This window comes from Alosa sapidissima, chromosome 23 (genome assembly GCF_018492685.1).
Source record: "Alosa sapidissima isolate fAloSap1 chromosome 23, fAloSap1.pri, whole genome shotgun sequence".
Classification (NCBI taxonomy): Eukaryota; Metazoa; Chordata; class Actinopteri; order Clupeiformes; family Clupeidae; genus Alosa; species Alosa sapidissima.
Genome location: NC_055979.1, coordinates 11,631,890 through 11,653,610, shown reverse-complemented (window position 1 = coordinate 11,653,610; position 21,721 = coordinate 11,631,890). Strand labels below are relative to the sequence as shown.

The 21,721-nt window shown below is 45.5% G+C and overlaps 1 protein-coding gene across 3 annotated transcripts in view; it reads left to right on the top strand.

Annotated features, from left to right (window-relative positions):
* The first annotated feature begins 1,164 nt into the window (after positions 1-1,164).
* Positions 1,165-21,721, top strand: part of si:ch211-246m6.5 (von Willebrand factor D and EGF domain-containing protein) — a 73,597-nt gene continuing 53,040 nt past the window's right edge. For all 3 annotated transcript variants that reach the window (XM_042081295.1, XM_042081294.1, XM_042081293.1), the window contains exons 1-12: positions 1,165-1,549; positions 6,184-6,368; positions 7,162-7,390; positions 8,590-8,655; positions 9,363-9,595; positions 10,717-10,806; positions 12,067-12,208; positions 12,953-13,170; positions 14,991-15,064; positions 16,826-17,102; positions 18,731-18,936; positions 19,501-20,540. In XM_042081295.1, the coding sequence (XP_041937229.1) occupies positions 1,459-1,549; positions 6,184-6,368; positions 7,162-7,390; positions 8,590-8,655; positions 9,363-9,595; positions 10,717-10,806; positions 12,067-12,208; positions 12,953-13,170; positions 14,991-15,064; positions 16,826-17,102; positions 18,731-18,936; positions 19,501-20,540 (2,851 nt within the window). In that variant the 5' untranslated portion in view covers positions 1,165-1,458. The remainder of the gene's footprint in view (positions 1,550-6,183; positions 6,369-7,161; positions 7,391-8,589; positions 8,656-9,362; positions 9,596-10,716; positions 10,807-12,066; positions 12,209-12,952; positions 13,171-14,990; positions 15,065-16,825; positions 17,103-18,730; positions 18,937-19,500; positions 20,541-21,721) is intronic.

Genomic DNA, 21,721 nt, shown 5'->3' with positions numbered 1-21,721 from the left:
ATGCTGGGTATAACCTGTCCCAGCAGTTGCCTGAGGCAGTGTCACTAAACATTGCAACGGCACTGTAAAGCGGTTCCAGATAGTTCCTAGTAGTACCGTCGATGCGGTTCCTTCCCTTGAGTCTGTTTGACCCTCCTCACTCCTCGTCACTTGGTCTCAGCTGTCAAGAGAAAGCCACAGTGTGGAAGCGAGCATCACTAGGTCCAGAAGGTGGCCCTCTCTGGCCAGTAAAAATGGCCACCAAGCTCCTCTTCCGCTGCCTCTAGCTTAGAGTGGATGAATGTGTTGTTGCCTGTGTAAACATGCATACACCCTGGCAGGTAAGAGAGAGGATACAAGTGGGGCCAAAACAGGGGTTTGATCAGCCGGCTCTGAGCCCTTTCACTCGGGCCAAGTGGACCAAGGGGACCAGAGGGACGGAGAACCTCAGGATCAACAACGCAGATGGTCAGGGGAGGGGGGAGGCCATCGTCTGGGCACGAGTTAGCAGCCGGCCGGGGGCTAGTTCATGGGGCCACAGCCCTCATCCGTGCCAGGCACAACCTTCAAAGCCCGGCGGGTAAATCCACTATCCCTGCCTGAGAGACACATGGGCAGGCAGACACACACACACACACACACACACACACACACACACATACACACACACACTCATTGGAGTATTGCCCATGTGGCTGGATCACACAGGCACTGGCAAAACTGACCAGGAAAAAGGTGAAGGGTTGCAGCCGAACTCTTGTATGCAAAGCAGGATGCTGCCTGTGAGCTTACATGAACACAGGGGGATTTGGGATGAGGTGAGGGGGCAGCTGGTCCTCTCTTGTCCAGCTGAATCCACCACACATGGCAAAGGCATCAACTCTCTCTCTCTCCCTCTCAAAGCCACACACCCACCCAGTACCATAGCCATGTAGCTCAATAAATAATCTATAAGCCTTGTATAATATAACATTATACATCATAGCATAATGAAATATGAATTATATGTTTGTGTTATTTTGTTTGGGTTTCATTTAACCTTTTTGCATTATTTTCTCCGACAAACTTCTGTTGTTGAAATAACTCTTTGTTAACACACAGTGGGAACGTGACTTTACCCAAAACAAAATTCCTCCTGACATCCTTCCTGCTGGACCTCAGAAAGCCCACCTACTTGAAGTTAATTGGGGACCCAGGAATGGCACCCCCTCCTCTTTTTCAGTACGAACGCCTGTGATGCAAAAAGTCGGTCAAAGACAACTGTTCGTAAACTTCTACAAGCATGTTCTCTACATGGCAATGTTCGCGGTCTTATTCAGAATGTCAAACTCAGAGTGAATGACCAGGATAGCACAAACATTTCCTAAGCTCTAGGAAACAAGAAAAGCGAGACAAAAACTCTCAAATGGGACTAGTCTGCCAGTAGGCTACTTGCAAAGGATACGTGGATGAATCCGAGAAGTCCGATTTTTTTCAGATATGGAGATGATTTGGACACATTACCGCATGTCGATTTCAGAATACCTGTTCGTTTTGTGTTTGATGCCACTGGAATTGTTTGCGCAGATAGGTAAGTGCAGTTGTTACCAGTGCATGCAAACAGCGCTGCAGAAAAGTTTTACCGCTACAACATCTGAAAAACTTGTTTGAAAGTGCCTAATAAGGTTGAACCTTTGCCATGTTGTGATGCCTGGCCAGTCATGCATGGGATGCCGTAAAATTGTTTGTGCTATTGATTTGTGTTGTTTTTATTTATTTATTTTATTTATTTTTTATTTTTTTTGCAGTGCAAAGCTATCGCTCTAGCTATTGTAAATAGTAAGGCTGTTTCACTAATGAAAGAAACACCTGTGGATGGCGAAACACTCAATGTCTCTTCTTTTGAGGATCTCTGCGTATCTCTTTATGCGGAATAGTGGACAGTCAAGCACTGATCCGATGTGGTGTTTTTTGTTTTGGTGTGACACGGGCCAGGATTCCTGTCCAGATGTATCAGGTGAATGATTTTGAGCCAGACGTGACTGTAACACCACAGAGGCATTGCTTTCATTATTTTCTAATACCTGGGCCGCGGGGATGGGAGCCCTGAGAATAGCTTGCAGCTGTTAAAAGTAGGGGAGAGAAAAAAACCCTGCTGGTCTTGAGTTTGTTAAACTTTGCCATTGCCATTAACTCATTGGCAGCCTCTCTTTGTCTTTTTTCCTTTTCTTTCCTCTTTCTTTGTAGCTCTCTCTCTCTCTCCCTCTCTCCCTCACTGGCAGATGTTTTTGAAAACCATTAGCACGAGCCCAGAGGCATGTGCATTTGTTCCGCGTGAGTGACAGATTGAATGAGCTGCATGTCAGCACGTTGTGGTCACCACTGCAGTGAGGAGTTACATTTGTCAAGCGTGAGCCTGCAACCTCCTGATATGGAGCCTCGTTAAAAAGGCCAGTGTGCATCCAAAACGCAACATTTCACCTGCTACTTAATTGCAAAAATAGCCTTCTGAGGTGATTCTGTTTTATATTCACATTATATTTCATTTTTATTATTCATTCAGTTTTGACTCCTTTTTCTAAAACGACTTACAATGGAAGTGGAGTAGGCTACAACAATCAAGTCACACAGTAACAATTACAGAATGCTGTGGTTGCACAGCCTTTACTTTGTGTAGTAGGCTACTGTAAACCTTACTTAGACTTTATGTGTATCATAAAAAGGCACAGACTGAGATACTCTAGTTTCCCTCCGGCTAAACTGTGCCGAAATGTCAATGCCATATCATTTGTATACATAACCTCACTGATTTCAGTGGAGAGCTTGGTGTAGCAAGAGCAAAGAAGCAGCTGTGTGTCTTGGCCACTGACAGAGGAAACTCATATGAAAGGGGCAGCTGTTGGGTTGGAATGGCTGTGGTTCGTGTCTGGTGTACCCATCACTTGTCACTGTAAAACACTGGATGGGGACACAAAAGTACAAACACTCATTTGATCAAAGACAGGAATGAAAAGTCTTCCAGAATCCCTCAGCATTGTCATCTGTCTCTCTCGTCACGTCGGTGAGTGGTTGGGTCCACCTGGACTCACAAAAAGGCAGTTTTTGCCGTTGTTTTTGCCTGGACAGATGTCTCTCTCTCTCTCTCTCTCTCTCTCTCTCTCTCTCTCTCTCTCTCTCTCTCTCTCTCTCTCTGGTGCTTTTTTGACTTATAATTAGCTGTTACTTTACGGGTGTTGAGTTGAGTTGCTGTTATGCATCTTAACTTTTATGGGTATATTTTATTGCGTGCAGACAGTCACAGTATCCCTTTTAAATGTAACTGATATTGGGAGGATGACCAGCAGTAACACCTGTGACTAGGAAGAGCACCCAAGATGAAAAGGATAAGATTATCTTGTTTTTTCCTCTTTAATCTTGTTTTCTGTTGTTTGGTAAGGGTTCTCTCTCTTTCTCCCTTTCTCTCTCTCTCTCTCTCTCTCTCTCTGTGCTGTGTCTGCCAGTGTTCAATAAGCAGTTTCTTTACCCCGAGGGCATTTCCTGTTGTCTCGCATAATGTGGGCCTTGCGTGCAGGTGTTTGTGTGTGTGTGTGTGTTTGTGTGTGTGTGTGTTTGTGTGTGTGTGTGCGTGTGTGTGTGTTCGTGTTTGTGTGTGTGTGTGTGTGTGTGTGTGTGTGTGTGTGTGTGTGTGTGTGTGTTTGTGTGTGTGTGTGTGTGTGTTTGGGCGTGTGGGGTCATAAACTATTCCACTCGGCTGGATGTAGCCTTGATCATTGCCTCACCACAGGGAGATGACAACAAAGCATTTGCCCTCCCCCTGCCCACTCACACACACTCACACACACACACACACACACACACAATCTCTCCTCATAGAGAGATTAGATGAGAGGACGGGGTCCCTGTGGTCCGTCTCTTTCCTCATTTGGAGAAATGTCTCACCCCATAGCCAGTCATTCTCTCAGGCAGTCTCCAATCACCTCTGTTTATGAGCACCAAAGATGCATGTGTTTGCCCATGTGCTGTGATGGCAGGATTCATTGGAAAGGGAGAGAGATTGGGAGTGAGGGAGGAAGGAAGCGAGAAAATGAGGGAGGGAGAGAGAGAGACAATGATAGAAAGAGGAGAGAGGGTGGGCCGAAAGAGTGAGAGAAAGCAGAAGTGAAAGAGAGAGAGAGGGAGAGAAAGTAAGGGAGAGAGAGATTAAGAAAGGGGACCAATTGAGAGTGACAGAAAGAGAGAGAAAGGGGTTGAACAGAGGAGAGAGAGAGAGGGAGAGAATTTGAATGTGAGAGAGAGAGGGAGAAAGAGAGAGACTAGAAAATGAGATAGAGGGAGAGAGAGAGAGAGAGAATGAGTATTCTGTGCTCACACCTGAAGGCTAATATGAGTGTGTGTTTGGTATTCCCTGGGTGAGGAGATTTATCTGGCCCCCACCCCTCCCCCTCGCCCCTTCTCAGTAAACAAATTAAATGGGCAATTTGACTAGTTTACCCAGCAGCCAAGCCATGCCAGACCTTTTGTCTCCCTGCTGAAAACAAGGCTGTTTGGAAAACCTTTGACCTTGTCTGCACGGACGAATGCAACTGTGTTTCACAACCAACCAGTTTGCATGCGTAGACAAAAAAAAGCTAAATAAAGCACTGGCTAAATACGTGTTTTATTGTGAACAGATGCATAAACACTTCGTAAAAATGTCATGTCTTGAGGAATTAATATGATTTAGTCTTTTTATAGTGTTGCCCTTTCAAGGATTCCCATCCAAACAGACGTGCCAGAATTCTGAAGGAAGATTTAAGTCTTATATATTCATGTACATGTGTTTATGTTTAGGTTGGGTCATTGTATTTTATTGCATTGTTTCACCAGAATCAACATCCTACTTCTCTGTCACAATTCCTTGGGAATCTACATGGACATCGCAAACGCAGTGAGGCTCAAAGGAGTTGATGGAATTTAATGTGAGGAACACCATCCATGTTGTTAACACCGCTCCAAATGAGGCCCTTAAACACCTTCAACTTTAAACTAGCGCTGGGAAATGGGCCACTGCGCACGAGCTGTTAGGGTTCAGGGCCGGGGGTGTAATGACCAGGGAATTAGGGAGGAAAATGAGGCTTTATGAGATGAGGGCCAGCTGAGACATGACTTCATCCGAACTCCTCTTGGGCAGAAATCGTCAGATCTTAGAGCCACTCGCGCCTTTTAGCTGAGCCGGCTGGATTACGGGCCGGGTTGTCCGACGCGCTTTCTCATGGAGGTCGGATGACAACGTTTTTAGTTGCTCTGAGGTCATGCGTCGTCAATCACGTAGCTGCACGAATCAGTATTGACTCAGTGTCTCACACAGTATATGAGGTTGAATGACGACCATTTTAAGTTGCTCTGAGGTGTCGATCACAAAACAATTTGGCTCATTATTTGCTAAAGTTTTTTCTGTTTTTTACACAGTACATGTTATAACAGTGAACCTCTTGAGAATAAGCAGACCTGATTCCTCTTGAGGTCTCTTGTGAGCCCTTCATTTGTAATGAGAACTCTGTCCTGCACATCAATGATTAAGGAACGGAGTGTCACATGCATAATAGGGAAGGAAGATTGAGAAATGATTTTCCTTTTATATCATGGTGACCACAGCCATGCATTATTCATCATCTGGTGGAATAGACCGGTGCCCGGAGGACGGGTCTTGGCTTCTGTGAACAATTAGAGTCTGGCTTTTGACCCAGTTCATCTCTGCCACACACCTCACGCGAAGGGGAAATGTGTGTCTTTCTGCACAGATGTAACCCAGCATTGGAAATGACATGGGATTAGAGGGGTTTGCCGTGAAAAAGTCATCAGCCTATTTCTGGTGTGGACTGGTGAACTGTGAAGTGCACGAGCAGGAAGTCACGCATCATTTCCTCCCTTGACCTTTTCCGAGCGGCGAGGTTAGCGTTTGGGCAGGGTGACACGAAAGCATTTTATTTTTACCCTTTTTTTTTTCTCTCTCTCTCTCTCTCTCCTCCGTGTCCCCCTGATCTGAAGGTTGCGTCGACCCCTATTCTGGCTCTTAATGAACTGACTGGCGTTTTAGAGTCAACATTATGACACAGTTTCTGACCTTTTTTTTCTTCTCCAATGATGGCTCTGACCTCCATCTTGAGTGAAAGGTTAGTAAGTGGACCACAATTGGCTGTCCACGGAGGGCCCTCACGTTCCTTCCTTCGCTCTTTGTTCTGCCAGCTCCCGAGTGCTACCCCAGCGGATATCGGACCTTGCGGAACCCGTACAGGAGCGTTGACTTTGACTCTACGGAGCTCCAGAACACAGCCATCCAGGACCTGATATGTGACCACTCGCTGCCAGCGGCATGGTACCGTTTCACCATCAACAACAAACCAGCGGAGATGCCCACCAGCTGTGTGGAGGTGCAGTATGCTCACATCAACACCCAGCCCATTTCATACACTGGGAAATGTACAAAGTATATTTGATACATTAGATAACCTTTCATAACATTATTGGGTTGTGTAGTGTTCGTGTTCTTTTATTCTCTACAGCAATTTTATATTTATATAGTGTCATTATCCCTGTAACATTATCAGTATTGTCTGACATCGTCTCAAAGCACTTTACAGAGCCCGTAATGGACGTCTCGACTGGCTCATTTGAGCTGTTCATTACAAAATGATCATCATAATTCATTTTTTATTACATTTGGTAAAACCACAGTGCTGAGAGAAAAACTCTCTCTCTCGCTGTCTCTCTCTCTCTCTCTCTCTCTCTCTCTCTCTCTCTGTCTCTCTCTTTAACCCCCCCTGACACTCATGCTGTCAAACTCTTTTTGTCATTCACTTACTTTCTTCTTCATTCTCATCTTCCAATCCCCCTCCCTTTCTCTTTAAACCCTTGACACACACTCTCGTTCTCTCTATGTTGCTGCTTGTCTCTCTATTGTCCTTCTTCTCTTCTTCCTCCCCTCCCTCTCTCTCTCTCTCCCTCCCTCCCTCTCTCTCCTTCTCTCTCCTCCCCTCCTCCCCTCTCTACATCTCCTATCTTCTCCTCTCACTTCTTCTCTCCTTTTCCCCTGTTCTTTTCCACTCTCATTTTCTCTCCTCTATTATCCTCTTCCTCTCACCACTCCTTCTCTTCTCTTCTCCCCTCCCTCTCTCTCTCTCTCTCCCTCTCTCTCTCTCCCTATGCTCTCTTTCCCTGTCTCAGATGAATCGCTGTGGGACCCAGGCCCCCGTGTGGCTCTCCCTGAAGGACAGCTCGCTGCCCCAGCCCGGGGAGGTGCGACAGCTCTCCGCCTGTGCCACCTGGCAGTTCTTCCACGGCAGCACCAAGGACTGCTGCCTCTTCCGCATCCCCGTCTCTGTGCGCAACTGCGGAGACTTCCTGCTCTACTTCCTGCAGCCTACACAGGGGTGCATGGGATACTGTGCTAAAGGTAAAGTCTAAAGACCCTCCAGTTCTAGTGTCACTGGCCATAAACGGGAGCTTAGGCTCACAGCTGACCTATAAAATACAGCAGTAAATAGCGGAGAGCAGTCAGTGTAGACGCTTATGTTGTTACCTTTACAGTTATCTTTATAGTTTTTGCTCCTGGTGTGAACAACAGCCCTTTTAGCTCAGACTCTGTGGTTGGTCCGTTGGTCTGAAAATGGAGTTCATTTGTGGTCAAGAAACAACAACAGTGTTCTTGTTGCTGGGTCAGACCCAGGCAGGCAGACCCCTTATCCCACCCTGCTGAACTAAGTTCTACTTTTTTCCGAAAGGGAGAATTTCATTACCATCATAGCCAGTGTGCTTGTACAGTATATGGGGTTTAAAGGCATTTTGTTCTGGAGAGTGCAGAGAGAATAGTCACCAATAATGGCACTAGACAAATTAACAGAACTTAATTGAATTAAACAACAAACAAGCAAATGCAATAAAAGCCTCCCTGGCCGTCTACAAGTGTTTGTGGCCACAGTAACAAATGAAAATGACTGGGAAAACAAGGAGCCAGGTCTGCGACTAGGAGGAGAGACATTGGCAGAGCCTCAGAGTCACTTGTTTTAGACTTTTATTATTCAGGTTTCCCTGGCATTTCCGTCCCCACAGACACATTCTTTGGGTCTGAGCGACGATTTTCTGTAGATGTCTGAATCCACTGATGTTCTCGTGCAGCCAGGGTGTGTGAGGGTGTTGTTACACATTTATTGATGCAAGGTCTGAACCATCATTTGTGCCACTAAAAACAAAGCACATAGCAAGCAGCCAAGCCTTTTATGTTTAAATAGACAGTTTTGGTACATTACAACTTTCTCCTTGTCTGACAACTTTCTGGTTGGCTCATCAGATGTTTTGAATGAAGTTCTGCAACATCAGGTTGCCAGATGGTAGTGCAGAACAGTTACACTGATCTCAGTTCAGTGGTTATATAAGAGGGAAGAGTGCCTTTGTTACTTCTCTTTTTTGACTTAAAATATGCATTAAACAGTTGGCTTATATATTCTATTGATATAGAAAAACATGAGCCCTTAAAGTTACACTTAGTAAATTAAAGGAGAGTATGTGTATGTGACATCTGTGTTAAGTTAAGTGAATGTTTTGTCTAATGGAGTCTAAAGTGATTTTGAAAAGATTCCTGTTCCTGTTCTTCAGTCATTACAGAGTTCACACCTAAGGTTTGCCCAGCAGGACAGATTGAAGTTAATGGAGTATGCAAAGGTAAGAGGCAAAAATATGCACCTCACATGAGCAGAGCTGCATCAGAGCCACATCAAGGCCACATCAGAGCCAGATGGTCCGAGCAACATTAGGGACTTAAAGTCATCTCTTTCGAACTTTAAGTCATTCAAGGAGCCTTTACTGCTGCACTGCTTGTGCTGTTTGAAATCTACTCATCTCAAGAAAAATAGCACTTTAAGGGTTTCTCACATCTGTCTGGTGTCGCCTCTGCTCTCATCGCTAGTCTCTCTTTTTTCTGTGCCGACTCAAACTTCCTATTTGTGTCCTGACTCAGCCTCCCTGTCACTTTGGGTATCTTACATTTACATTTATTCATTTAGCAGACACCTTTATCCAAAACGGCTTACATATGTTAATTATACCACAAGGGCCGTTCTCCCCAGAGCAACTCAGGGTTAAGTGCCTTTCTCAAGGGCACAGCGGTGGAAGCCGGGAATTGAACAACTTTCAGGCCCAGCTAGCCCAGCTCCTTAACCACTACACTACCACCGCCAAGAGTATATATACTTAAGGGCACTTCAGCCGTTCCTACTGGTCGGGGTTCGAACCGGCAACCCTCCGGTTACAAGTCCGAAGTGCTAACCAGTAGGCCACGGCTGCCCCCCAGCTGCCCCCCTTTATCTTGATAAAGCACTACCTAAAGGTAACGTGTTATTGTTGTTTGTGTGACTGTATTCCCCACCCAGCCACCGTGTCCCCACTCACCTCCAAGCCAGTGGTCACCCCAGAGCTCATCGGCAGCAGTGTCCACCTGAGGTGCTCCTTCCAAGGGGGGACGTCCAGCCTGCCTGTCGGCTACCTGGTGGCATGGCACCGGCTCTCCACTTCCGGTGCCAGGGAGGAGGTCCGCAGGGAGTCCACCCTCAAGCTCTTCTCCCTTGTGGAGATGGATGGCGTCCACTTCAGGCTGGGAGAGACGGTAAAGCTGGACTGTTCAGACAGGCTTTCTACCCCCACAGGGGTTACACAAGGGGGCAGGTGTGGAGAGGGAAGGGAACTTCAGACTGGGGGGCTGGGGGGTGGTAACAGTGTCCAGACAGGCTTCTGCCCCCTGAGGCCAGACACATGGAGCAGGTGTGGGGTACTGAGCTAACCATGCCTAAGCGGCCAATCACATGCAATCCCATGTGGCATGTCATCATGTCCATGATAGACTTTCAAGTCTGCAGCAAAATGTGATTATACACTTGAGTCACAGAAAAGGAGTTCAGATACATAAATTATAATCTCATACACACAACTTTAACATGGGAAACTGTATGTATTATCATAGTATTATATGTGGCAGAAGTTGAAATTTCAAGTAGCATTTTACTTTTGCTCCCTTACCTCATGTTCTTCATGCTATGGCTGGCTGGCACTGGTTCAAGTGATTATTCCAGCTTCTGAGCACAGTCAAAGCGACTGGATCTCTTTGCCCAAGAGCATTTAGTACGGAGAGTTGCCAAACTGTGCAAATGTGTAATTCAGGAAATGTACTGTATGAGTTTAGACTTAAAATCACGAAGCCTGAGTTTTTTTGAGTGTGTGTGTGTGTGTGTTATGGCAAAGATAAGAGGGGAATGGTATAATCCAGGCCATGACCTAAGACTTTTAGTAATTTTAAGCCTAAATATTGACCAGTAGATATGGTGAGGGTGTTCAGAACTCAAGGCAACAGAGAAGCCGCCTGTTCTAACATGTTTTAGAAGTCCAGCTGTGTTGATACTTGCACAGGTCTGAACATCATCCTAAATTATACACTTTCTAGATGGCAGACAATGACTGTGAGAATGAATGTACATCAGACTGTTGGACGGAGTATGACCAGTTTCATCCATTACAACTCATAAACCAAAAGGGTTTATGGCCTAAAGTGTTTTAAAGTCCTAAAGCTTGGTGCTCGTGCTGATGATGGCTTTAGACCTTTCTGTAAATATTATTTTAGGTAATTACACTGTCATCCATGTTGTTGAAGTGTATATGTACACTGAAATATGTATGCCGTAATTTGTAATATGAAATGAAAACTGAACTCATCATGTTTGCTTTGAATCCCAGTTTTCTTGCAGTGTGTCTACGTTCCTGCGTAACTCTTCAAAGACGCAGTCCCTGCCCAAAGAGAGTGATGGCTTCTTTGCTGGGATTAAGGTAAATGACTCACCCCAGGCTTACACACACACACACACACACACACACACACACACAGACACACACACACGCACACACACACACAAACCATAAACCTGGCAAGGAGATTTACGGGGGTCCTGGGAGGGCCAGCACTTTTGTCTCCTCTCCCTTGCTCGGTAGTCTTCAAGCAATGACCACAGGAAACAGGGGCCGAGTGGCATCATGCACTCATGCAAGAAATTAAGCCGAAACTGGTCGACCACATTGACGAAATTGGAGCCACAGTCTTGTGCAGTTGGTGCTCATTGGGAACCAGAACATGTATACTGTAGTAATTAAACAGAAAATCGGTTGTCTCTGACCAGAGTTACTTTTGACTGAATGTACGCTGTCCCTTGTTTTTTTATGACAGCCATTGATTTCAGACACTTTCTTAATGTGGTTCTTCGAATTTCCAGCTTTCATTTGAGGCTCAATTGAAAGTCAAGCCCTTTTTTTATCATTTAATAATTTTGAAAAGGTTATACATGCCTTCATTTCATCCCTGTATGCAGCCATTAGCTGTTCTTCTCTCCTCCGTCTTCAATTAGTCCAAAATGCTGCAGCGAAATGCTGACACCACCCCAGTGCTCGCTGCCCCTCACTGGCTCCCTGTTCATTTTAGGATTAATTATACAATTCTGTTAGTTGTTTTTTAAATCCTTAAATGGGTGTGCTCCTTCTGATATATATCAGATCTTTTAACACCGCATGCTCAATCGAGGGTTTTCAAGTCTGTGGACCAATTTCGCCTGGTTGTTTCTCAATCAAGCATGACGAGGAGGGGAGATCGGGCCTTTGCAGTAATTGCCTCTAAACTTTGCTACTGCAGGCTTTTTAAATCACACTTTAAAACTCATTCCCTGGCTTTTAACTCACTACTCACTAATATATTTTTTTATTTATTGTGTATTACTTTTATTATAGCTTTTATTGCTTTAACCTATGTTGTTTTATTATTCTACCGTGCTCTTGTTTGCTCTTACTCTCGTCTTTATCAACCTTAATGTTTCCCAAACATTGTTTTGTATTGTCTGACCTTCACTGTTTTGTCTTTCACGTCTTAATATTTTGAATTTATAGTACTTTGGTCAACCGTTGTGGTTTATAAGTAAACCTGACTTGACTTGACTCGACTTGACTGTAGTTTCTGTAGTGTTAGTTCTGGAGTGGGTGAGTGAGCTGCAGTTGATATAATGATATCCATACCATTGCAAACCTCTTCTCTTGTACCTGCAGTTTTCCCCAGAGTCGCTGCACATCAGGGAAGACGGCAAAGAGCATCAGGTGTCCGTCCACAGCACCGTACCCATCCCTTGTCACGGAGCCGCGCAGGGCCACCAGTGCAAGGTCACCCTCACCGTCAGCGTCCATGACCAAGGTACCACATCCTCAGAATGTCAGAGAGCCTCTACCTCTACCTGCATGGAGAGATGTCTGTAGCTGCAGGGTCAAGCATGAAAGTGCATATATAGTGTATACTCTACACAGGAGCATGAAGGCGAAGTGTGGCGAAGCAAGAGGGAGTTAGTCTTCCATCACTGTGTTTTCTAGCATCACCTTCCACTGGTGGGTCTATTTGTCTACATGAAGTGGACATTTCTACACATGCTACTGTGTCTTTCATGTGAAGTTTAGCTAGCAAAGCAGGCATGCCAGGTCACTTATAGTCCACTTTAGAGTACTACTGCATAGCTAGAAGGTAACTCTAAAATGGTTTAGGCCTGTAGTTACGCTACAGTTAAATGTGCATACAGTGAAATGAACATACATGAGAAGCACATAGTATAATCTATTAGTTATGTAATTGCACTGTGATAAGAACACTGAAAGCAGCTCAGACCTCCACCAAGGCCCAATGTGGTGGTACAGCGCAATGTTTGTAAAAGTGACCATTTGTGGATCTGCAAATGTATGGATCCGCTCCAAACTTTAACAGGCTTGTCTTTGGGTCATGCTACACCTTTCATGAAAACAGGGTCAGGAATTTCTGCACAACCCTGCTTAGAGTCAGACAAAGAAAGAAACAAACAAACAAACAAACAAACAAATTGAAAACATGAGGACTGATTACAAGTTTCTACATCTATCACCTCCATCCTAACCTGACTGTTCTCTGCCCCAGACAGCCGAGTCCAGGAGGCCCCTAACGTGGCTCTCTCATCGTGCCAGCTAGAGCTGTTGCCCACAACGTGCGGCCCAGACGGCTGTGCCCAGGGCACCCTGCTGCTCACGGCCACCACCGACTTCACCCGCGACGGGAACCGGGCGAGTCTGGTCACACCACAGCCCACACGAGGCAGCCCGCGGCCCTGGAGGAGCTACAGGCCAGACCCGCTCAGGGTCAGTGGGCCACGGGACGTTACAGTGGCATCGCAGAAAATTAGAATGTCATGGAAAAATTCATTTTTTCCCATAATTTAATTCAAAAAGTGAAACTTTCATATGATCTACATGTATTACACATAGGCTACAGTAAAATATTTAAAGCCTAATTTTTTTTTTTATCTTGATGATAACGGATCACAGTTAATTGAAATCAAAAATCCAGAATCTCAAAATATTACAATAAAGATTTTATGATACAGAAATGTTAACCTGAGATGAGCTCTAATCAGCTAATTAACACCGGCAATGGTTTCCTGAGCCTTTAATCTCTCAGTTTGTAAGTCTGTGCAGGGAAATGGACTTTCCATGATATTCTATTTTGAGATGCACATGTATTACCATACAACTTTCTGTCTTCCCTCTTATGTACACTATTCTCAGTGTGCTTTGATATGTCTTGTTCTGCCATTTGGTTTTACCTACACCACAGTCCTTTTTATGCTGTTCATTCGGTGATTTCTAAGTGGTTTCAGTGGTCTGATTCTGATGCAGATGTAGAAATCTGATCGAACACCACCCAGACTTAGGTCTGTTCTCAGCTTTAATTTTGATGAAGAAGAAGAAGAAGATGATGATGATGATGATGACGATGCTTTTATTGTTAGATGGAGTCTGATTATTTTGCATCAACAGCAGCTCCAGTTGCAGTGTCACATACATTAAAACGGAAGACTCCATACATAATTCCACACGTAATTTAACCATACATTACAAACACAACTGACAGTAGTTGTCCTCTCCATGGCAAGTTTACATGATAGTCAAGTGTGTTCCACAGAGAGTTACATATGCCCATGTTGGTTATTTGAATATGCAAATTCAGTTATTGTTAGCATGGCTAAGCAATACACATATACACATGGGGGCAGTGGTAGCATAGTTGCTAAGGAGCTGGGCTAGCATGCAGTAACCTGATAAGTTGTGGCTTCAATTTCCAGTTTCCAGCCTTGTGTCCTTGAGCAAGACACTTAACCCCAAGTTGCTCTGAGGAGAATGGCTCTTGCAATATAGTTGACATATGTAAGTCGCTTTGGATAAAAGCGTCTGCTAAATGAATAAACGTAATGGAAACATCCCCTAGAACAGTTTCTTGCCAGCAGCTCCAGAAATGCGGATCTGGCTGTGTGGTGCACACTTCATCAATAGTGTGGGAAGGTTCCTACTGAAAACACAATTACAGAGTTCCTGGTTAAACAAGGGCACTAATGGTCATACCAAAAATGGTATGTTCCTACTACTGTCTGTAGCTTTGTAGTATTTAAACAAACAAAGCTTCGTGAGATGGACCCCTTAAAGTATGCAGTTCCACAAATTGTTTTCTGTTTTCCCATAATGCATGTGAGTCCTGTTTGTCCCTCCCTGTGCACCCTACTTTTTAAAGCTCATCTCCAGATAAACAGGTTGTCTCTAATGATCCTCTGCTGGAAGCCAGAGGATTCGGATACAATAACTCAGCTCCTGCCGTGGGTGACAGATAGTCATTAGACCTGACTCAAAGTGGACAGAGAACACACATACACACACACACACACACACACACACACAGACACACACACACACACACACACACACACACACACACGCTGTTACTTCCCAGCCTTGTGTGGATGGTCCAGCCGGGGCCTAAATCTTTGTTTTAGTGTAAACATGAAAAGGCTGCAGTGTTCTGCCTGCCGGCATCTTGCCCTTTAATCAGGACCCGGAGGGGACTGCCCTCATTGCTGCCTGCTTTTTAATCAGCGTGAGCTGAGCAGTATTTTGTGTGCTTCTCACAGGTCATGGTTCAGGACATTCCCACCGCCACCTGCTACTCCCTGACTGATCCACACATCGTTACGTTTGATGGCAGGTAATGGCCCCGACACCAACACACACACAGACACACAGACACACACACACACACACACACACACACACATACACACGTCATTGCGTTTGATGGCAGGCATCAGGCCCAGACACCAGAGGGCATGTACACACACATACAGCACACACACTCAAATACATGCACAAATGCACACACACACACAAACACCACTGTCTGACTGATGCACATGTCATTATGTTTGATGGCAAGTAATGATTGCAAAGCCCCCGACACCATAGGACACTCCAGATTGCTATGTTTACCCACTCTTTACATCACACACACACACACACATACACACACACACACCCTTGCACCCACACAGCCATATGTATACACCCATGCACCCATACACAAATGCACACATGCACATACTCACACACACACACACACACACATCCTATACACATGCACACATAAACACACACACACACACACACACCTGTCCATGTCTCTATTTCTCTCAATCACTCACACAGTTTGACTAAACGCAGCGCAGCAGCTCTGAAAGTCAAAACTGGCATGACATTGTCTGTACATAGCGCAGTCAATAACCATACTCATTTGTCCCCCTTCCTTCCATCACCAAAACATATGGGCTGTGTCCTCCTCAAGTTGGCTGTCCTTGGCAACATTAGAACACCATCGGTCATACTCACAACTGCTAAAACACCCTCAAACTCTAACTCACACATGCTAAAACTGCCAGTCATACTCACAGGCTATATGCAGTATTGTGCCATAAGAACTGTAACACACAAGATGAATCAGGCAGGGCAACTTTATCTCTGATAATTACACCTCAATACATGTGTTTAGAGACAGAGAGAGAGAGAGAGAGAGAGAGAGAGAATGTGTGTAAGTGTGTGTAGTCACAGATATACACATAGCAGGTCTGATGGAAAAACTTGAGAGTGATTCTCTGCAAAAGCAAAGGAAAGGAAAAAGTGAAAAGGTTTATTATTTTTCAAGGATAAATTATTCTGCTGGACAAAGATTGTAGTAATTACTAAGTATGTAGGCAATTACCTTTTGGTTGCTAGTGTATTAATTAGTATTTAACTGTGCTGATTATTATGTGCTTTTCATTCCAGTCCATAGTTCAAACCTCCACTGTGTTTATTGGTTTATAATGGACAAGTAAGATGTTTTTAAGGTTTTTAGTGAGTATTTTTCATGGTCACCAGTCCGGGATTCAGGAACATAAGCGTGAAAATATTCTCCTCAAATTGAAGAAAACACCTACACACCTACCACAGATGGCTTTTCATGGATCAAAAGTGGGGGCGTAGTTTTTTTTTTTGGAGTGCTTAATTGAGCAATTTGCGTGTGTTTTTGGTATTGCTTGATGACCACATAGTAATCTTGTAGTGTGCACAGTGGAACAGGAAGGCGGATGTAGGAAAAAGTTTAACTTCTCCATAGCTGCACACAGAGTTAATTAAGTCCAATTGTCAAACAAGGACAAACAACATTTTTTTTCAAAACCTGATCTTTGTCACAGAGATGCAAAACAAAATGTTTGTTAAGAGGGCAGAGTGGGCAAAATTGAGTAAATGAACCGAAGTAAGATACAACCTAAATCTCAAGAAAAATGTTAAACCTGGCCCCAGAGAATGTCCATGGTATTAATAGTACTTGCCTTTCATCCCATCTAATACTGTCTCTCTCTCTCCCTCCCCCCTCTCTCTCCCTCTTCTCTCTCTCTCTCTCTCTCTCTCTCTCTCTCTCTCTCTCTCTCAGGCGGTATGATAACCACCAGACAGGCACGTTTGTGCTCTATCGAAGTCTGAGTCGGGTCTTTGAGGTGCAGTCACGGCAGTGGGACTGCGGAAGTCGCCATTACGCCGTGGCCTGCAACTGTGGGGTGGCGGTCCGCGAGGGCAACGACCTGGTGACCTTTGACATGTGCAACGGGCAGCTGCAGGAGACCAGGCCACACATGTCCATCAAGAGTCTGTCTAAAACCATGCCCCCACAGGTCAAAATCCATGAGTCACACCAGGGGGGGAAAGTCACGGTACGGAATACTGTCTGCCTGTGTGTGTGTGTGTGTGTGTGTGTGTGTGTGTGTGTGTGTGTGTGTGGGTGTGGGTGTGGGTGTATGTATGATGCAGGGTTCCCATGGGTCCTTGAAATCCTTGAAAGAAGTTGAAAAATGTGATATTGAAATGTGTATTTTTGTTCAGGGCTCTAGATTCAATTGTGCAAAAGAGTACAAAAATGTGCAAAGGGGCAGTGCAGACATATCAGTCTATGTGGACGATCATTAGTGCAAAAGTTAGCGCCTGCTAACCCACATTATAAGTTGATGCTGCACAGCTGCATCTAATTCAGCATGCATAGTAACATTTCACGGACACTCTGAAACTACGTGTTAATGAGATATAGCCTCATTCACATGTCTATCATCCCATTTAGACAATGAGGATGGAACATACTGGAACTTTGATGATTGTCATGTAACAAACTCAAAGCCACTCCAAAGATGAGCAGTAAAATTAACTAAATTCCCTACATTCACAAAATTCAAAAACATGTACAGTTGTATTGTATAGTTGCACAATACTTTCCATGCTAACGTACAGTACGTACCGTGTAGTCATGCTGTAAGCACTAGCATCTGTACACCGTGTAGCCTGAATCCTGTGGCGCTGTGTGTATTTTCAGTGTGGAATGCGATGGGGAGAAAACAGTGTTTTCATCTGTGTGGAGAGGAAGCTCGTGCCTTGCCAGAGTTGTTCTCACATGTGGTGACATGAGGAAAATTAGATTGGATCAAAACATGGAAATGAATTACCTCAGGCGCAGTGTGTTTTTTTGACAGCTAAATTATTTAAAACATGTTCACATGGCTGCCATGTTTGCTAGGAGGGAGCGCCAGTCAAATCCACAGGATTCCACAGGATTTTAGTGGGACCTAGTCGTGAATGCCAGTGGTATTTATCACAGTAGAAAAATGTAATCAAGAAAAGGCCAAAAGGTCAATTTTGCATCTGTGAAAACCAACTGTTGTAGCCATCAGTATATATTCTAAACAGGAACAGCCTAACGTTTTCATAAATCCAGACAAATTTGTGACTTTAAAAGGTTGTTGCCTTGCTAATGAAAAAAACGTGTGCTGATAACAGAACATGCAGCAGAGCAGAGAGTTGTGTTTAGCTGGTCAAGGGGTTCCATAACAGTAATGGGCCGCTCTTTCTCACCCACTAGGAGTTGTTGATGCAGTTTCACTCTGATAGAAGGAGAGGAAATGAAAGAATGACCTCTGTGTCTCTCTCACCTGGCTACGTCCAGGGGTAAAAGCATATTTCCACACTCACTCATATCTTGCAATAAAAGAATAACCTCATCTGACCATTCTGCAGCTCTCTGGAAGCGATACCTTCTGAAAGGCCATGGTGTGTGCACATATAAACACCTTTGCAGAGTGAATCTAATTTCAGCCCATATAAAACGTCCTTCTGTGAATATCTCATCTTTAGGACAGAGAAAGTGGCTCGGCGCTGCACTGTCTCAGCACTTCTCTGAGTGTTTTATTCTCTCCACAGAGAGTGAGAAGTCAGAGCAGGACCTTGCTGGTCCCTTTTAGCCAGCTCATCTTTGTGTTTCCTCCTCCTCTTCCTCCTCCTCCTCCTCCTCCTCCAGGTGCTGTTTCCGTCGGGGGCGTTTGTGCGCGCTGATGTGAGTGACTGGGGAATGAGTCTGGCAGTCAGGGCGCCGGGGTCAGACCTCAATCGCACCCGCGGCCTCTGCGGAACCTTCGACCGAAACAGCCACAATGACCTGCACGATGCCGATGGCTCCCCCCTTAGCAGGAGCGAAGACCTCCAGCACTTCATCCACACCTGGAGGTGCTGTCACTGGCTCTCATCTGTAATGTCTGGGAGTAGAATGAAGTAGTGTTGTGTGCATGTGTGCATGTGTGTGTGTGTGTGTGTGGCGGTGGGAGTCATTATTGGCTTTTGGTAGTCTGTCCCTGATTCCATAGCTAATGGTGAAGCCTACTATCAAACATTAATAGGGTGGTTCTCTGTGCCAGCACATTGTTTCAACTGTTAATGGCATATGCTATCACCTGAGTGTTCTGAGTGTTCTGAGACTGAGTGTTCATGTCCTTCATTATTACACGTCCACTTCTGTCAGTGAGGTTTTTTTCTTTCTTTCTTCTCTAATGGACGTTTCACAATCTATAAGTAAAAAAAGAGGGATTTGTTTCTTTCATCTGTAACCTTGACATCTTTTTATCTTGAGGATAAAAGAAAAAAGAAATTAATCGAATGGCTAACCTTTATCAAATCCTAAATCCTCCCCAGATGCTATGTCTCAGGGCTTAACTCAAAAGGCTAAAGTGATAGCTCATTTTCCCAGGCATATTTATATCTCATGCTTTTTTCCCCTCTCTGCTCCTGCGATAGGATAGCACCTGGGGAGAGCTTATTTGACAGCACACCACCTGCGCTCGAGGGGGAGACGAAGAGGAATTTCTGCCGCTGTCAGAGAGGCTACACCGCGTCGGTCAGCGGGACAGGGGTGGCGGACTTCCTGTTTAACCACGTCCCATCATCCCTTTGTCAGGACTATGACAGCGCGGATTACACGTCTCTCTTCCCATTCCGAGACGCCACCGCAGACTACGTGCACGGTTACGACACCAGACAAAAGCAGAGCGTCCGCAAGCGTCACATCTCCACTACGTCAGCAGACTCGCCTACTGGGTCCGGCAAAGATGGCGTCCAGACACCAAAGGAGAAGGAGCGGCCTGTTGTGGCCAGTTTGTTGTCCAGCGAGACGAGCTCGGCTCAGCCACCTGGCTCAGCAGGTCGAAGGTCAATGGCAAACGAGCGGAGGGGAAAAAGGCAGAGTCTATATGACTTCCCCCCGAGTGGTAGCCGCCACCACCAGGGCCCGAACCTGGAGTTCCAGCCCATCCTGTCCTTCCAGAGCCTGAGCCAGCTGGACTTGGAGAGCTTGGCCTATTTCTTCCCGGAGGACCACGTGTCAGAGAGCCGTGAGGCACCAGAGCCCGTGTGGCCCACGCCCAGCGGCCTCACCTCGGCCAAGGCGCTGGAGCTGTGCCAGGCGGCGTTGGCCAACTCCACCGTGGGCGCCGCGTGCCGCGGGCTGCTGGACCGACGCCTGGACGAGGCCGTGGACCTCTGCATCCAGGACCTGCAGCTGAAGGACGATCTGGCCTGGGAGGACGCCCTGCTGCCCTTCCTGGAGAACGAGTGCGAGCGACGCCTGCTGCGGAACCGGACCCAGCGAGCCCTACAGCTCGGCAGTGGAGCTGCTGGTGGTGGTGGTGGTGGTGGTACTGACAGCACCCTGGGCGCACCTGGAGATGTCGTCACTGCCCTGCGCTGCCCAAACCTTTGCAGCGGCAACGGGCACTGCACAGAGTCTGGGTGCCAGTGCCACCCTGGGCACAGCCGGTACGACTGCAGCATATCCATCGGTAAGTACAACTCTAAAACAGGAAAAGGAGAAGTGAGTACAATCACTTCAAGAGTTGGATAGAGAGAGAATAAAGTTATGCTTCAATGGTTTCAGCGGGGAGTTGAAATCTCAGTCAGATTGAAATGCAATTGTGTTACTTTGTATTCAGCCCTCTTTGGAAATCATGTAAGGTTGTTCTATTCACCTGGCAGCAGAACATGTTTTTTCCGTCTGAATAAAGTTGAAGCCGATAGATTGTGAATGTAAAGGTTGAAGAACAGGCCGTGGATATGAATGAATATGAACTAATAAATATATTTCTTCATTTTTTCAGGGGCTGTAATACATTTTTATATCATCCCCCAAGCAGCTTAATCACTCATCATGAGCTAAAATATTCAGCTATTAGGTCAAATAATTTGTGCTAAGTCTGAAATGGACGACTGATGACTTATCGCCTTTGAACTGCGCGCAGTGTCCCAGTCGAGATAATGAAGTTGGTATCTGATCTAATTGCCTGTGTATGGTGCTTTAGGGACAGGACTTTCACCCTGCTGATTGCCAGAATGGGTTTTAATTAAAATCATATTGGTCTGGAAAGGAGCCTCTCTGTGCAGCTGCCTCTAACAGATGGTCGTCGGAAAGGCCTGTGCAACTGGGTGGCAATCGATCAAATCATATGCGTTTGGTCCTCTAGTTGGATTGGTCCAGCGTGGTGGAGAATTCTCTCTCTCTCTGTTTCTCACTCTCACTCTCTATATTTCTGTCTATCTGTCTCTTTATCTCCTATGTGTATCTCTCTCTCTCTCTCTCTCTCTCTCTCTCTTACCTCATAGTCTGCAAAGTTGTATTAATCGTGTTTTCATTTTAGAGAAGTCTTATTTTCTCTCCCAGAGCTCATTTCATGTGCTTCCACACTATGTGCAAAGTCTCAGTAGTTCACCTCTCCCAAGAACAGCACAGATGGTCTATTTCTCTCCTGTCTCTCTCACTCCCTCCCTCTGTTCACTGGCGCCGTGTGCTATTTTGAAACCTTCGGCCGAGATATCGTTCTCACAAAACGAGAGGAAAATCACCACGTATCCCCGTAACTGTCAGATTCGTTGATAAAGCGGCACATTTGCCTGATCTCTTTTAGCACCTCTGAGATGCCTAAGCAGCTCCAGCTCTGCCTTGTTCCCCCTCTCCTCTCCTCCTTCC